Source organism: Oenanthe melanoleuca, chromosome 6, assembly GCF_029582105.1.
Source record: "Oenanthe melanoleuca isolate GR-GAL-2019-014 chromosome 6, OMel1.0, whole genome shotgun sequence".
Lineage (NCBI taxonomy): Eukaryota > Metazoa > Chordata > Aves > Passeriformes > Muscicapidae > Oenanthe > Oenanthe melanoleuca.
The window spans coordinates 8,774,516-8,793,071 of record NC_079340.1 but is presented as its reverse complement, the minus strand read 5'-3'; the positions used below and the strand labels follow the sequence as shown (position 1 = coordinate 8,793,071).

General features: G+C 37.8%; 1 protein-coding gene across 5 annotated transcripts in view; it reads right to left on the bottom strand.

The window, feature by feature from the left end:
• The window catches only part of LDB3 (LIM domain binding 3), a 106,487-nt gene extending 88,147 nt beyond the window's left edge, over positions 1-18,340 (bottom strand). For 4 of the 5 annotated variants that reach the window (XM_056495643.1, XM_056495646.1, XM_056495644.1 and 1 more), the window contains exons 1-2: positions 18,228-18,289; positions 18,004-18,128 (exon numbers count right to left, since the gene is read on the bottom strand). In XM_056495643.1, coding sequence (XP_056351618.1) covers positions 18,004-18,096 — 93 coding nt within the window. In that variant the 5' untranslated portion in view covers positions 18,097-18,128; positions 18,228-18,289. Of the gene's footprint in view, positions 1-18,003; positions 18,129-18,227 lie in introns of all 5 variants that reach the window. The other variant, XM_056495642.1, reaches the window with a different exon arrangement.
• Positions 18,341-18,556: the final 216 nt, after the last annotated feature.

Genomic DNA, 18,556 nt, shown 5'->3' with positions numbered 1-18,556 from the left:
GTCAAGCTAAGCTTTTGCTGGCTGCAACTCAGATATGACACAAAGTCATGCCCATCTTATGTAAAATTTGATAAGAAGGCTGTGTGCTGCTTATGGTACACCAGTGTGTAATTAGAAAGTCTTGTGCTTATACCAATGGGTACATTGATAATCAACACTCAGGAAAATAAAATAAAACCAAACTAAAACAAAGCAAGAAGGCAGAATTGAGAACTGAAAGTGTGCATATCTAAAGCAGTTAAATCCTTCTAAAGAAGGAAGGACAAAGAACAGAACTGCTCTAAGATTAGCAGCTTTTGAAATAGCATCATTACAACTACCTTCCTCAAGTAAGGAGTGAATCTAGCTGCTGTGCAAGCTAGTGAGTCAAGGAGTCTCATGCAGGAAATTAATTCCATTGTGCATACTCTTCCTGTGACCCCAGCCCATTTGATTTGAGAACTTTTTCTGTCCTGCCAACACATAAGAAATAAAACTTCAGCAGAGCAAAAGTATTATGGTCCCAATTCCCCATTATTTTGCACAAATTTATTCTCTTCAGTGCAAATGCGAGTATTTCAGTTTCTCTGCTAATTGCTTTGCATTACAAGTGCTTTCATAACAGCCGGGCAATGGTAAATCAGAGGGTTCATTTTCACCTCAGGCAAGGCATGAATTATTTTGTTTTAAATCACATTCAGAAAATATAAGTTCAATTTACAATGAAGTTCTAAAAGCTCTTCTGTTCTTTCTCTAGTTTTATGCTCATGTTGGTTTTATGAGTATGGAAGTAAAATTAAGGATGACAGGCAGCCTGATGCTCCTGTCCCAAAAAGCAACCTCCCTGCTTTTCTTATCAAACTAAGAACTTGTAAGTTCATCTCCTCCTTTCCTCTGGGAACCTCCCTAATGATTATGGCTAGGGCCACAGCAAACACTTCACAGAAGAGACACATCTAACTTGCCATTTTGCAAAGTCAGTGTGTAACACATCTTCCTCTTTGTACCACAGTTGTCTTCTGCTCCAGTGCAGCCACTCAGAGCACACTATCTCTGCAGTCTTTGAATAACATATAAGCTTATATCACAGAAATTAAAGAAATAAACATTATCTGTGTTGGCAGAATGCAGACAACCAGCCCATGTTAATGGTAGAAAGTCAGAAGAATGCTCCACAGGATCAAAAGGATCTGTCTATATTTGTCTGTAGTTCAATTAAGCAGCTCCTTGTCATTACAAACCTATAGAGGATAGACATGAATTAAAAAAATATATATATATACATATAATGGATGTAGGAGAGACTGTATTTCAGAGTTGTAGACTTTTCTCACTGGGAAGAAAGGAGGACTACAGAACCTTCTGAAGTAAACATGAATCAATACTAAGAAAATTGCTTTTTTCCCCTTAAAACCTTTCACTCCCTTTCTAGCTTTCTGTAATTACTAGGACAATCAACTTGAAAACATCATCCTAGATAGTGCACACGCTCAAATACAGTCACAATATGCTAATATGCCAAAGACCCTGATGAATCCGCCTATTTTTGCCTAAGCTACAGACAAAATATTGATGAGTGCATAGTGAACGTATTTCCATAGTGGACAGCAATATTACAACAAAACATTTTGTTAACCCTTCATCTAAACTCTGTTGGTATTGAAAAATGGAAAAAGCTGATTTTTAACAAACTTTTAAATTAAGCTATAATATATTTATTATACTTATTATTCATACATATGAAAATACTATATGATAATATTTTCAATATCTATTAATCCAGATTGATGTTGCTGAAGCCTGACTTAAAAGTATTCAGCACAACAGCACTTATCAATATATCGACTGTCCGAAGTATATTTTTTAAAGTGGACTTTATTTTTCATAAAAATTGTTTTGCCTTGTTAAAAAATACTCCTCTAGGTGGCCTGTGCTTTTATACATGGCCCTGTTCATGAAGGGCACTAATCCATATTATTACATGTACTAAATGCCAATTAATTCTCCTTTATGAGTTATGATAAATTATTTTTTTAGGGTGGAGCTATACATTTTCCAAAGGGTCTTTATCACTGCTATGTTGACAGGACTTTAAGTATGGTGGTATGCTTAGTAGTCCCCTGAAGTAGCTGAAGTATGTGCCACAGCAGGTGCCACAAGTAGAATATAGATTTGCTTTGACGTTAAAACCTAGAGTATAGAAAGAGTGCAGGGGTTTTTGAAGGATTTATAAAAGCATATGTTGTGAATGGTTCAGAAAAGTGGAGCCTTCTGGGTACAGCATCAGAGTCAAAGCTAATTCAATTTGAAGAAATCCTGCCTTGTCATGGCAACAGTTGTTTGCACTTCATGATTGTCAGAGTATCTGTCATTAAAGAAACATTCTGACACCTCTAAGGAAAAGCTCTTGGGGACAGTAAGACCAAACGATTGTAACATGCCCTCTCAGCTTTAAGGGATACATTTCCACCAAAAAACTGTAAAAATTATACTTGCGTATGTTTTACGAAATAGAAAACATGGTTTACATTTCTTTTTCATTCTTGACCATCCTCTCTTTGTAAAAACTTAAATCTTGAATTTTTGCACCAACTCCCACTGTCACAGGACAACAGTAATCAGTGTAACTCTAGCCCTTCAGGGACAATGTGGCATACAAGGCAACAGCTTTTACCAAAGCATCTTTCTGCATCTATGACTTTATGTCCCCAACCCAGACTGACGGATTCAACCCCATAAAGCAGGAGATGGAAAGCCCTTCCTCATTAGCCATAGCTAAACCTCTCTGCCAACACTCACACACTTCTTGCATCCACTAGCTGACATTTGCTCCTCTGCTTTCCACAATCAATGTGAAAATGTCAGTGTGGTTGTGATCTTGCCTAAGTTTTTCCCACAAGAATTTTTTCACATTACCTAATACTTTTGGCTTTTGCAATGTCATTCTAACAAAGAGATTGATTATTCCTTCACTAATGCCCCAACAATAGTATAGTATTTAGTTTTAATTTTCTTGATCAATCTACAAAATCAGTTTTTGCTTTCTGTATGAATTAAGGTAACGAATAGCTTGCAAAAATTAAGTAAAATAACTAACCAGTCTGCTTGATACTCAGTTTATGGACTTCAGTGCCAAAACTGCAACTAAAATTAAAGATCTGTAAAAAATAATGGAATCATCCCAACTGCCACTAGGAAAGCAGCCTAGGCAGTGTATACATTTCCTAGATTAGTCCTAAAATATTTACACAGCCAGAAAAGCTCAACTTCACTGGTAATTAAAGAAGCCAGAGCTGGATTCCCAGATATTAGAAAAAAAATTACATTCTACCGTGGTCAGTCTCCTTAATGGAGTTATATTAGTTTATTCCAGCTAAAAATATTGCCCTTATTTTAGTGAGTGTAGAATTTCTCTTAGAGAAGAATTTTAACATTAATAGTATGTTTTCCAAGCTCTTTTTATACATAAATTATTGAGAACAGTGGTATTATCCTTCAAATCATAAGGCTCTCTTGACAAGTATATTCCCCTGTAACTTCACAGAACCAGTGGAATTATACCAGGAATAAACCTGTTCCAATATCTTCAGTTACTCTATTTGGAAACCAGTCACTTGCCTGACCTTCAGTGCAATGCTAAAAACAGAGTTTGTCTGTCATCAAGAGCCAGTGAGATTTCAGATAAAACAGAAGTCATGGCTTCTGCAATGAAATTCCAGAAGTGTCCATCAAAGTCTTGCCAACAATAGCATCTCACTCAGTCAAGACCTTCATACTTTGATAAAACTGGGGGAAAGGGGATTTGACATTGGGAATTGGCCACATCACAGTCTCAAGTATACAAATCCAAAAGAATTCTTTAATTATAGTCTACTAAAACTTTTATGAGTTGAATAGCTTTGGTCCTTTAAAGATCCAGTAATATCTGACTCTATTGACAATATACTTTTTGGGGTTTTTTAGTAGGCTGTGAGGGTTTTTTTACCCCTCTGGGAGAACATTCCTTCCAACTACCAGCACCACAATGTATTTAAAATAACCTGTAGAGCAACACAAAATTAATCAGGTTTGTTCTAAATATCAGAGTAAATATTCTGAGCTAGCAGTGAAGTGGAAGCAGGACTTCCTTGTTTAAATTACAATAGATTAATCTTGTGTTCACTAGAATAAAAGGACTGTTATAGAAAGACAATTGCCATGCAAGATTTCAAACTTCTACCTTATGGTTCTATGTCAGTATGTAGGCTTACAGTGCTCTCTCTTTTGTCAGAATGGCATTTGTCTTGACATTACTTAATCCAAACTTAAATCTCAAAATACCATCCCAGTCCTAGCAGAATATTGCCCAATACTTTGACAGTGAAAGATAGCAATAGCAAAAACTACCATTCATTTCCACATGAAGCTTCGATATCCATCAGTACATACAGTGCTCACTAACAACCTCACTATCTTGGAACATATGCCTAATTCCTAGTATTTGCATAGTTTGCTCAGTCTTGTAGGTCCTTTGGTTTCTACTTAGAGGATATAATACAGTTATACATATGTTGAGACTATGGATAACAGTGGATTGGAGTGAAGCTAATAAAAAGGATACAATGTAACATGGTCATCTCATCTCCCAAAATGGACAATGTGTATTTTAATCAAAAAATAAAGTACAATCCTAGTCTCTCTCACTGGTCTTTGCAATGAAAATTAACCATCAAAAACAAACAAACAACAAAGCAGATTAAGGAAAGACACTTCAAGACAATATCAAGGATCACAGAAGTTAAAGACATATTTCAAAATTAAAAGGATGTTAAAATTCAAGTTATCAATTTTTAAGTGCAACTTCTAGGCAGATCCTTGAACATGAGGCCATGGCACTCTCTGTGTTACATTATCTAATTGAATTGAGTACTGTAACAGTGCAACCTACTTGCACTACAAAGTAACACAAGTCACCAGAGGAAGGGGGGAAAGTGTCAAGAGGCAGAGCCAACCAATGGCTATTTGCCTTGGAATGAAGCTGCACAAAAAGTACAAAGACACTATCAAAAAAGCCTTGATTTTACTTATTCTGGTATCAAAGCAAGATAAACTGGGCAAAAAGTAAGTAATGGTGTGACAAATGACAGAGGAAAGATATACATACATATATATATATATATATATATATATATATATATATATATATATATATGGGTATGTGTGTGTATGTAATCATGAATATCTGTTCATCAGCTGCTAAAGAAAAAAAAAAACTGAAAAAGAGAGGGATTTTTTGGCCATTAGCATCCAAAGATAAATACACAGATCCTAAACAGTATACACTCCGTAGGGAAAACAGGGAGAACACCTTTGTGTTCCAACTAAAAATTTACTAAGGACATTGCAAATCACTGCCTTTTTCATCTGTTCTCAGGATTTGATATCCTTCTATAAAAACCTGCTTTTACTTGACTATTTGTTGTTAACAGATAAACCTAGGGATTTGGCGGTTTTAATTATTATGACTTTATTCAATAAATATATGAAAATATTCAAATTAATACTAAGAAACAATTAGCTGTTTCAAATTCACCTCTTCAGGGAGGTCACTATCATCTCTTTTATGGTGTTACAATTTTGCCAGAAAAAAGCTTCTCTCATGACACATTGAGAAAATTAACTTTTACTGAGTATCCCATTATTGTAATTGCTGCAATGGTGAGAAGATATTAACAGCTTCAAAAGAGGGCATGTCCCCTTTATTAAAAAGAAAAAAAAAAAAAAACCCTTTGGCAATTTGAGGGCTTTTCTCCATAGTTCCTGATCCCTATTTTGCTATTGTAAAATTGTGTTGTCTTCAGTGGAAAAACATAATATTTTAGAGAGTATTTTCTAAACATTTCTCTTTACAGCATTAGTGTATCCAAGGGCAGTAGCACACTAGTGTGGATGTATGGCACAAATAGTGTCAGACAGTAGCCAAGATGCTTTATGGGAAGACTGAAACTAAAGACTTGTGGCATCCAGGCCAGAACATTCACTGTGGATGTTCTAAAATTAAACACCAACAAGAAAAGTTTATTCCTACCTAAACCCATTATCTATGCATTGAACAAAGAGGCTTAACAATCAACTACATGGTGAGAGCTCTTTCCTGGCCTCCTAGGCTTGGAGATGCATTTAATATTGGAACCCAATCCAATCTCTAAAAAACAGTGGAGGAGACTTAATGGAGACAAAAGAAGTAATATTGTTTACCAGTCCTCTCAACCAGTCCCTCAGAAAAAACTAATTAAAGGCCCAATTAATAAGGCAAATAATTGTCAAATTATAATAAAACTACTTCTTTGTTCTGCTTTCTAGTCTATAAAGAGTTTTAATAAAACAAAATTTAGAGACCAAATTAAGCATTTGAGCTAAATAGTCAGAGTTGCAAGAAATAAAGACATCTACCCATTCCATCAAATGCCATGAACCTCAGATCCAGCCTGGAATTCTTTCCCTATGAGAAAGATCAGCATCTCACACTGTAGTTATAACATGTAATACTGTACAAGAGAGTGTCCTGCCTCCTTTCCAGGTTGTCTTTAGGACACATGAACTCCAGGGAATCATGGGTGGAATGTATAAAAGATCCTATTGCAGCTGCTGGTACTGCATCTGTTCAAGGGATAAAAAAAGAAGCTAAGTTCTAGTTTTGGTTTCATAGACTGCCAGTCCCTTGACATGCACAGAAATTATATACCACCTCCTCATCTTGTCAATCACACTGCAAATATGTCTTCAGTATTGTGGAAGGGATGATCACTTTTTTTTTGGCCAGGAATGTTCCCACAAGCTGGGATAACCTCCATGACAAGCCAGACACGCACTGGAAAAAATCAAAACCAGTTCATTTTCTTCCAAAGAGCAACCTGTTCATGCAAATTATCAATCTTTAGACTTTCTTCTCATTCTTCCTAGGAAAGAATTGAGTCTAGATAAAACTGAAGTGAAATTAAAACCAAACTAATTCACTAATTATCTAGACCTTGAAGAAAGTCTATTCTGTTCTGTTTCCCTTCACCACCACTTAATCCCCATGTTTAGGCATGTGGAAATTATGGAAATGCTCTCAATAACTATCTGCTTGTGTTTTTAGATATATATTTTTAAGAATATTAATGTGTTTTACTATCTATGCTCAGCATATTTTCTTCAAAGAAAAAGTTGGAGATTACAATCTAAGATGACATTTTACAGGGTGAGGATCCACTTCTGCTCTGAAGAAAAGTAATCACAGGTATGTAAGGAAAAGGAACTGCTGCTGAGCAGGACAAATCCATCTTTTTGTGGACCATAGGATGTGTGATTGTAAAAGGAGGAAAGTCTCTTCCAGGAATCACAGTGAAGATGCACTCTATTAGTCAATGCAGAAGTGATATTGGTATTATTTGCAGCTTGGGTTCTTTAGCAGAAGCTAGAGAAGGCTATTTAATACAGCAGCACATGTAATCAGAGAAACAGGAAACCCCTCAGCTTCACACAAGCCATTCTGAACTTCCATGTAGCACCATATTTAGCCAGCTCCTTCCTGCACATTCCTTTTCTGTCCCTTCATGGCTCTATAGGACATTATAACACCTTTTGGAGGGTCTAAGTCTTTCACTTCCCAAATTCAGTCTTCACCTTTTTGCTCCTCCTCTCTTACTTAATCTAAACAGCATCAAAAGCTGGGAGCAAAGAAAGGATAGCACATTCTGGTGAGGCAGAATGTGGGAATAGAGCAAAGAAAAGAGGCAAGGGGAAGAGGCCACATAAGCATTCCAGGCATATGGAAGGAGGAGACAGCAGAGGACAATCTCACACGGAGTGAGGATGAATGCCAAGAGACATCAGTACTTGTCCTTGCAGCCGGCTGCTACAGTTGAGGCACACAATTCTCAAAAGTGGGATAAAACCTCCCTCAAAAGAGAGGAGAGGTTTGCTATTCCTCAGGGCTGAGGCATCCAAACAATTCTGGCACCTCAATAATCTGTTCACCCTTCACATGAGGTGCCAATAGTCTGATACCCACAACTCTGAACTCAGCCTGAACTACTGAGAACTAGATGGCAAACCAGCACGTTTCAATTTTACAACTGTTGCCCTGAAAAGAAGCAGTACTGAGCAGCAGACAATCAAACTGGGAAGAGATTGCAGTTCAGGTTGATGTGGTTTGCTGCTGTCCACACAATTGATGATGCTTGCAGACTGCTGACCACTTCTTGTCATGAAGAAAGCAAAGCACACACGTAATAGAGAGATCCTCATCCACCCCCCTCCATACAGTTGACAAAAGGTATAAAGGATCTCATCTTGCATAATTTGTTGGATAATTTAAGCAAAACACTGAGACAAGAATCTTTCAGACAGGTAAGGAATTTTGTCAGCAGGTTAGGAAGGTACTTGTATTTTACAAATGTTTTAAATTAAAAAATTAGCAGAAGGATTATTCTTTTTTTTTTCCCCCTACAATAATTAACCTCAGCCAATGCTGATGAAAAAGACCATCTTGCTTTGACTTTCTTTTTTAAACACCTGCCATAGTACCAACTGCCCTTAGCCATTTCTGAAACAGCTATGATTAGGTAAGGAGAGAATGCTGACATTCTCAAATAGAACAGGAGGTCCCAGTGACCCCCAGGATCAAGGAAAGGCAGCCCAAATTCACCCTAATACCAGGGCATTCCAATTTGGCACTAAGTACTAGAATCTGGGGTTACACGTGGTATTTTTGGAGTTTTGGATAAGATGTCCCATTCCAGAAGCTTGAGGTAAACGTAGCATTGGTTCCAATTCAAAATAGCTTCCTAAGTTACTGGATGCTTTAAATATAGCATGAGAGTCCCACAGAGGCTTCTCAAGAGTGTGCACAGCACCCTAAGCAGGTAAGTACTACAATGCACTGCAAATAATTTTTATTCATGCCACAAAGACTAATTGTCACTAATGCTGGCTTCAAACAGAGAACCCATAAATTGTTTGAAGTAAGCATGTGTCCTTAAGCCTCCTACTTTTAATAAGAATAAGGGTTTATGTCTGTATTAGGTATGGCTAAGCAAGAGAGGCATGGAGCCAAAATAACCCAGAGGCTGGAATTTGGACTCTGAGCAAGGGAAAGGTGGGAATAGGGTGAAACCATGTGAAGGGCTGTATTTCTCCTAATCCTCAGCTGCTAATGCTACAAATCAAGTGTATTTGGAAGGATTTTGGAGAAAGGTTAAAACCTATTTATGCACTGTGTCCAGGCACTGAACACCTGTGCCATAGATGATCACAACACCAGCTATGCACGTGGGAGGTGCAGAAAGTAACTCTAACCTCGTCAGGGGATTTGCATGCCTTTCAAGACATTTGGCCCATTTCACCTCCCTAAAAGAAGAGCAAGATCTCATTGACTTTTTGGGAAAATGGCTGCTAACCACCACTACCAAAGACAGGAATCACCTTATAGGAAGCCCATTCAAGATATTATCTGGAACCATTTGTAAGGTGAAAATGAATTTTTTGAAAGTACCTAAATTCCAAGTACTCTCTTCCCTTTAGTTAATGTGTGCTTTTTCTCCCATAAATCTCTTAGAAGAACACAAACAGCTCAACATTTGGGGGAAATATTATACTCTTCATGGATCTGAAAAATGGGAGATTTTAGAACTGTCCCCGAAGGGCACCCACCAGTAAGACTGACCTAAGCTTCAGGGCCAGCTTTATGTGACCAAGCTTTTATTTTTTTAAGACCTGAGTTTTATGATAGTAGCTAAATAAAATACTTTTTTAGAAAAAAAATCATCATCTCTGCAACATATTTTCACATGTGATACCTGTTAGCTTTTAAATATACAATGTGAATAATGGGTCAACACAATGTGCCCTAACAGCACATTTATTGAGACCCTTGTCCTCACTCTGTACCAGCAAAAACAAAATTCTTTATGAATTAATGAATACAATTTATTAAATATAGCATACTTCTATCAAATTAGCATTTAGGAATTTAGACGACTGTAGCAGAAAGTCTATTTGAATATTTTGTTCTCAGGTAACCTTTTTATTAAGGCTTTAATTACACTAGTACAGAAGAAATAGCCCTTTAACATGCTGTGTATAGAAACCATTATTTTCCAATTAGCATTATTCATTTCTACTAGCACAGTACTGCAGACATTGCCAGACACAGTTTTAAATTCATTTATTTCCTCAAAACTTGCAGTTGCAATTGATTTTTACCATATTCAGCAGAAATTCCCTCCTTCCTCTCCTCAAGACCTTTCAACAGGGACTAAAAATTTACCTGCACATTTACAATTTGCCTAATCTTGCAACAAAACTTAGTGGAAAAGAAGAGCCTTATCTTATATCACACTAGACACTATTTAATGCTATATTATGCATTAAAATGGTGGCTCCTCAAGTACCCACATGCAGAACTAGTTACACACAAACTGGCTACATGAGATTGTCTTCTCTGCTAGCTCCAGCTCACCATGAAAGCTGGATTATAATGAAGACTATTGCATTTTGTACACCATTTTCATACTTCCACATTGCTACTCAAGGGTTGGTGTTATTTTGCATTTAAACATCCACATTTTTGATAGTTTTAGTATAACATACACTTTATGCTACTAATTCAACAACAAGATGGGAACTGCTGTTGCTAGTATTGAAAGTTAATGTTAACATATTTGCAGAGCTAATTTCTCCTTGTGTTCCACTGGCTGGAGAACATTTTGCAATAGTGTATTCAGAATGGAGATAATGACAGAGTTATCTGCTGTGTTAAGATGGTCATTTACAGAGTTCAGACATCAAACACTAATAAAAAGTGTCACCTCAAAAAAAGTTTATTGTGCATTTTAATTATAAAGCCCTAACAGTTCAGCAGCTATAAATTAATAATGAAATTTTTACCTCCTGATATTTACTCATTCTAAGGGATCTGCAAAGTCATTAACTCAAATAATAATTATGTAAATCTGAGGACTTCCTGAAATACTACATAAACTATATTCTCAAATGAGTGAATTCTAGGTCAAAGGCTGAACAATGTGTCAGACCACATTATCCATTTGCCAGGGCAGACTGTTAAATCTTAAAACAAGTGAAGAAGAAACATAACTAATTTGAGTTGGGGATCTGTTTCCTTAGGTTAAAGAAAGGCCCTTTCCTCCCTCCTCCATAAAACCACTGCTGTTATCCTCAGTTGTGAACTCACTTTTACACCAGTCTTGAGCCCACTTCCAACAGCTAGCACTATACGCCTTCCGTTCAAGGGAAGAGCTGCATCTCCATTTCTTTTGCAGGAAAGAAAGCTGCAAAGTTACTTTATAACTGAGCTGGTAATTGCATAGATGTTATTCAGCCCAGTTATTTCATAGAATGAGCTCTTTTCACAGATAATGCCACACAAGTATTGATGATTCAGCTACAATCCCACTCCAAATTAAGAAGCCCTTAGGAGGTGAAATTAAGAAAAGGCTTCAAACCCATGTATTTTGTGTCAGAACAGTTAGAATATTAGGTTTGAATGTATAACACCATTTAAACCAGAACCTCAGCTATTAATCACATTTACCTGGCCTATATTCTACCAGGGTGTTATGTTTCTCCTGAAATTCAAAACAGGTAGAACTGAAGAACATAGTCTTAAATAGACAATTTCTGCACAGTATCTGTGCAGAGCACATAATACTCTGTATATACCCCTGACCTTCAGCAGTGGACTTAGTGATTACTCTAATCACACAAAGATATGAGGGGCTGCCTTTGTCTTCCAAATACCTATTTGATTTAAAGGAGAAATTATTTGACCAAGAGCTGCTACATGGCTACATGCTGCTCCTGAAAGTTATTTTGTCAAATTCGATACATGCATTCAAATCACACTGCGCTATCATGCTACAGTTTAAATAAAAATTGTAATAGAACAAAACAAACAAACAAACAAACAAAAAAAAAAACCAAAAAAAAAAAAACTAAACCCCAAAACAAAACAAAAAAAACCCTGAGTTTAAGGTTACAACAACAAACTTCATGGATTTTTCAGAATATTTTCTGCAAAGAAAGAAAACAAATCTTAGTTCTATCATGACTGTTAACCCAGAAGGAAAAAATAACCCATCTTGTGCTGGAACTGCTTTGGATACAAAATTGGGTATCTGCTGAAACCAAAGCTCCTCTTAAAGTGTTAGTGGCTTTGGTGAAACATCCATTGGGATTACTTCTCAGACCTGATACAGTATTTTTGGCCAAGACAGGAAATGTTGTCAATAACTAATGCCTTACCTCTTAGGCCACCTGCATAGACACATTTAAAACTTGAACTGCCTCCCCAGTATCCTGGGATCTTTTGATCCCCAGGTGACAGAACCCATTTCTCTGGTCCTACAAGTATTTAAATGGAATGCAACTATAGGGTTTGCTCCCTGTCTCCTTGTCTGACATAGACACAACACTTGTGTTTGATGAGACATTCAACCTTATCATACAAATGCCTTGTACACTGAACTGCCATTTATAGCACAGATGCTGTCTACTGGAACATCTCAAATAAACAATACCAAATCAGGAGGCTGAGGATCTACTTGTAGGGCTCAGGCTCACAGAAACACAATTATTTCTGATGGAGCTGTAAACATAGCAGAACTGGCTCACAAATTAGTTTGAAAGCAAACATACCACCTCAGATAACTAGCACTCTTCTAGGATATTGACATTGTTTGCATATATCACAAATAATTGCAGATAATAACATTCAGAATGCTGCAACTTCAGATGAGGTGAAGTTACCTTGAGAAGTTACTCGAGAAGTAATCAACAAATTAAACAGATTATCCCAAAGAAATGTTGATGCCCACAGAATAGTTGTTTTGTAAACAAAAATAGAAAAGTTTCAAAGTGCTCTGAAAAGCTGCCCTGGAAGTATTTAATTTTCCTCTCACAAGGAACTATTCTGAGTTAAATTGTAAGAAGACTTGAAGAATGTGAAACAGTTTGGGTGTAAGAAATTACCACAGTTTATCTAGGAATATGACAGTCATTATATTAAATTACTTCCTCACTTCCTTCTCAGAAGTTGACTCAGTCAATTGAACTTTAAAGAAAATAGGAGACATCTCTACTGAGTAATAGTTAAAGAGGAAGACTCAGACCCCTAGAGGACACCCGACTTATCTGTTAGTTTAGTAGAATATCAACTACTATGAATACTATGAATCTATAGTTTTTAGTATCGCAAAGGACTTCTCATTACGAGATGGAAAAAAACCCTCTCAAAGCATTAGTTGCAGCTTTAGGACAGCTACTCAGCAGTCTGATTCACCAAAGGTGGATGTTTAACAGGTGATGTGGAACCAGCACTTTAAGAGAACCTGATGAATTGTTTCAGTTCAGTCAGTACAGGTAAAAAATTTTTCTGATTATAGTTTATGTACAGCACCACATGGCCATTCAAAGGACAGCTGCAGAATGCACAGAGCCTGACCCAGATCATCTGAGGCTTTCCCTCATTCAGGAATAGAAGAAGGAAAAAATTGAAGAGGGACTCCCTTTCCTCCTCAGTTGTCTGTTGTAAGGCACTGATACGCAATAGCCCACAGGAAATGAATACTCTCACATAGCTCCTCTAAAGCAAAGGCATTGACAGCCAGAGGTTGGCATATGCATGCTAGAGAGTGGAGGAGGGACAGGAAGCAATCAACACGAGATGCTGATAAAAGGAAAGAACCTAACAAGAGTGAGAAAAAAAAATCTTCTTGCTCCTGCAGAGACAGACTACAAAATGCTAGACCAGGGTTTTCCCCAGACTCAAAAAGCTGTTTCAGACTGCTTGCAGCAGAGTCAGTATACAGATCAGCTAATTTAATTCAGCTAATCAGTTAATTTTGTAGCAGTGTTTGTTATTTTCCCTCCCTGGACTTACATCATCACCAGATTTCAACTTTTTCATCACTTAATCAAATAAACAAAAGTATTTCTTGAATGTTTTTGCTTTGTTTAAGCACTATCTCCTGTTCCAGGCTCTGGCTTTTGATTTGGAACCCAAGCAGCTAAAAAACCTCTCTAACAGGAAATACAAAACTGTATGGATAACCACAGAGTGAATATACAAGTCATGAGTTACCAGAGTGGTTTAGATAACCTTTCCACTACCTCAGGTAAAGATAGCTCCTTCACACATTTCAGGTCATTGCATCACCTGCAAGCCAGCCTGTCTCACTAGAAAAGTTTATTGTTCAGAAATAAAGATTCAGAATTATATGAAGACATTCTGTTATTGCATCTAACCATGTACAATCGTACCATCTTAGGTAACACAGCAACCAAGCACTTAGATAATTATGTCCAAAAGCCTTCGCACAGAGGATTAGGTCTATAAAATTAATGAATTCTGCTTGCTTCCAGACAGTTCAAGCAGTAGGAGAAAATAAACAGCTTTGCTGTCCACATCAATTTGGAAAGACCAGATTTATGTATATGATCATGTCACTGGTGATAGCACTTAGCACTGCCAACAACTTGCAAGTCTCATTCATTTCAGCAGGGCTGACAGATGCTCAGCTTTACTAAGTCTGTCAATACTGTTTTCCTATGTCTGCTACCTGCTCATGACATTTCATGACAGAATTTGACATCTCATAACTGAATTTGACATCTCATGACAGAATTTTTCTAGTGGGTAGGATGGTCTGCAGGGTGGGGATTGGAAAAATAGTTTACAGATGATTTCCCAATGCTATTGTTAAAGGAGTGTGAAAGCTGCAGAGTGACCTTAACTCTTCCCTACATGTTTTTGTCTCCTGTTTTCTTGTTCCCACCCCTTATGTTAGTCAGGTATTATTTTTAGATAAAGAACAGATAAGCAGAACAATCATTTCAGGGGAACACATCTTCACCTGTCACCAGCTGACTGACTGTGCATTATGCTTTTGACTATTCAGCAATGAGCTGATCACCTGGGCCTACCTGAATGGAAGAAAATACAGTGTCTCAGGCACCGTTTCAAAGATTTCTTTAGAAGTGAACTGCTATACCAAACATCTGTGTGATTTCCTTCCACTGTGTTGAGCATTTTTCCTGAACAGGAGCATTAGCAATCCCACAATCCTGTCCCGTGCTTTTTCTCAGCAGGTTTCAAATACCTTCAGGATTTCTTCCCTCCTCTCCGGGCAAAGTGTGAGGTGGGTGGGAATTGTATAGGGCTGGCTGACAGAGTGCAGGTCAACAGGCACCCACCCACCTTATGTCTATGCATGGGCTAGCTTCATAATGGCACAATACTGGTGTCCTCTTTCAGGAGGGTGCCTGAAAACATGTTGGTCTAATACTATAGATAGGACGAACAACCCTGCTGTGTTACACTCTTTCCATTGTCTTCCTCAGGATCTTAGGGGCAGTGTTCTCGCAGCATGACAGAAGAGCACAGAGACTTCATGAAAAAGGAGGAATCTTTCTGTTCTCTGTGGCCCACCCACAGACAGTCTAATTAATTGGGGGCAGTCAGGGCACAAAGAACATGTCTGCATGCAAATCCAGTCTAGAGGCTTAGGAGGACTCTGTGAACACGTAGCCAAAAGGGACACAGCACATCTGACATTAAAAGCAACTGTAACATGCCTTAAATTGAAGTATTTGGAGTTTAGGACTCATCTTGCACATAGAAAGTCTAATCTCATCTCAGGACAGCTGTGGATCAAAACCAGTCCATAAAAAGTTGTATAGTACCCACTAGCAACATTTAGAGCTGTGCACCCTTTCCAAGATCTTCCTCACAGTTATCTTCTCTCCCCTCCTCCCCACCAGGAATATCTTAAAAAAAAAAAATCTAAGTACAGCTTCTCTTTTCCCACCACAATAAGGCAAACTATGGCTGAGTTCATTAGTCAACACACTTATGACTGCAATTTCTGATTTGTTTGGAGATATATTTATTTGATAGATGATAAAGAACAGATTATCATAAAAAGTCATGTATTACACTGTGCTCCAATTAAAAGCATCACAATCAGCAGGTATAAGTATCCCAGCTGCCCCTGAAAGAGGCTGTGCTAATTCCTGTATGTCTGCTTCTGCCCTCAGACAGGATCTAAACTCCAATCCCATCCCAAAGCTGTAGTCCCAGCTAAAAACTGGGCCTCACTGGGAAGGATCTAAAAACATTTAACAGGGCTTTCTGACACTGCTATGGCTGAAAATGCAGTCAGCTGTGTGAAGAGCTAATTCCTCCACACCTCTGGGAATTCAACTGTTGCAGTTTCACTTCTGCTCCTCCTATGTTCACAAAAGCCCCATGACAATCATACAGCCTTTGGGCATAGTGTTTACACTTTCACAGATTACACTGTGAGACAATGAGCTTTCTGGGAAACAACTGGCTTTTCATTACTGATTGTGCCATATACAGTGCAAGTGCTACAGCCCTGGCCCATGGCTGACAGACTCTAGGTATGACTGAATGACTTATAAGAAAAATATAAGAAAATAGTAAGCCTGCAGTGCAGGCTACAAAGTGTCATGAAAATAAAATGCCTACAAAAATATGATGGCACCTCTCTGTACTTACCTTGCGTGGGATGAGAAAAGAAATACCAACACATTTCACAGAAGCAATATTAATCTGAGTTTATGAAAGGAGTTTATTTTTGTAGACAGGGGGTATTTTAAGTCATTTTTTGCTTGTTTGCTTTTGATAATACTGCCAGAACAGCCTTCTTTGCAATTACTATGCTGCAAAAGGAGTTATGAAAAGTACCTCTCATCATCACAGGCTTTTGTGTTATGGTAAGTGTAGCTGTATCTTCCAAGAAAGGGATAATGTGCATAAGAACAAGGGAGATCAGATGATACAGTTTCACAGGATGAATATGAAAGAGCATAGCTAAGATTTCAGAAGCTCATCAACTGACTTTGAATCACATTTGTTGCAGAGATATAAATTTTGTACCCACAAGTTAACAGACTGCATTATTTCATTATCAAAAAACAACATAGTTTGAAAAGAAGTGTAGATGTGTTTATTATTATTATTAATTTTGCAGTGGAGCAGACCTTTTATTTGCATTCTACTTGTTTCTCTGATTAAATCATTCTGGTATTTCTCTTACATACTGTAATATAAGTAACCTCTCTTGTCACTGTACTGCAAAAGAAGCCTTCTTTTGTAGGTGATTTGTGGAGGAACCAAGACCTCTCTAGAAAGATCTGAACATTCTGGGGCAGATTTGAGGCTATCAGAAACAAGAGAAAAATAAGGAAGCTACGAGAAATCACACAGAACTATCTTATAAGAGAAAAGTAGGTAAGGGAAACACAAATTTCCTGAAAACCATCCAATGTTAAAAATATTTAAGAAACTGAGCTAATTTGGGTAATAGGAGTACTGAACTGCAACACCTTAAAATAATGCTTCGAGGGGAAGAGAAAAGAAAAAAGGCATCTAGGAGATATATGGCTGTAATTGACAGATACACCAGGTAATTAATTATTAAATCCATGCTGTTTGTCAGCTGCAAATGGAAGGCTTCTGCATAATTTAAGACAGTATTTTAAGTACTGCTGAGTCTTCTGCTTGACACGTCTAATCTTTATTCCACTATAGCACCCCATCACAAGAAGGGACACATTCCTGTCTTTGTTCAGTTTTAACACCTGACATCACATACTTACAAGCAGTTACGTGTTTATATTCTAGAAATATTCGGTATTCCCATTCAAAGTTGTTCTACCCCCTTCCTCCCAAATTGCACCAGTGAGGTCCCTATCAGCACAAGGAGAGACAACACTGTACAGAACAGAACTGGAAGCTTACTTAAGAGACAGTATCACCATCCATAAAAATATACTAACCAGAACTGTCTTCCTGAGGCATTGTCAATGCCAGGTTGCACTTCAAACTGGTACATTTCTACTTCACATTACATTCTCTTTATTCACACCTAGGTGCAAAGATAGGCCAGGCCAAAGTGCACATACGACTGCTATTTCCCAACCCAAACAAGCTCAACAAGGTTTTTTTTGCACACTTACTCTGGAGATGGTCAAGGGCATGTTGAAGTCCTTGCCCCCTTGCAGTCGGAAGCCCCACGGTCCAGGTCCATTCAGAGTCACACTGTAAGCCATGTTGTACAGCTTTCACAGACAGCAACAGGGCACTGCAGGACAGAAGGACAGGGCAGACAGAAAAGTGTGAAAAAAGAGACTGAGAATAGAGAAGATTTTACATAATGAAAGCAATTCTATCTCTGCCTTGCCTGTTCAGTCGTGCTCTGATACCACCTAAGAATAGATGGGAGCTATAATGCAGATGCTGATATCCCAGCTGAGTAGGGCCCATAAAAGGTTTGTAACCAGACACCTACTATGCAAAGACTTCATGACTCAGAGGTCTAATATAGTCCCCAGGGAAGGGGACAGATCTTTCTAGGCTCCTCAAGCCCCTCATGCTGCTCAGTTACTATATAGACAAAACACACGTTTTAATAAAACAAGCAAACAAAATCCCATTCTAAAATCCCAAACATGCACGTCTCTTCACTAACCTGTTAACAACTACAAAGCCATTTTAAAACTCTGCTTCAGC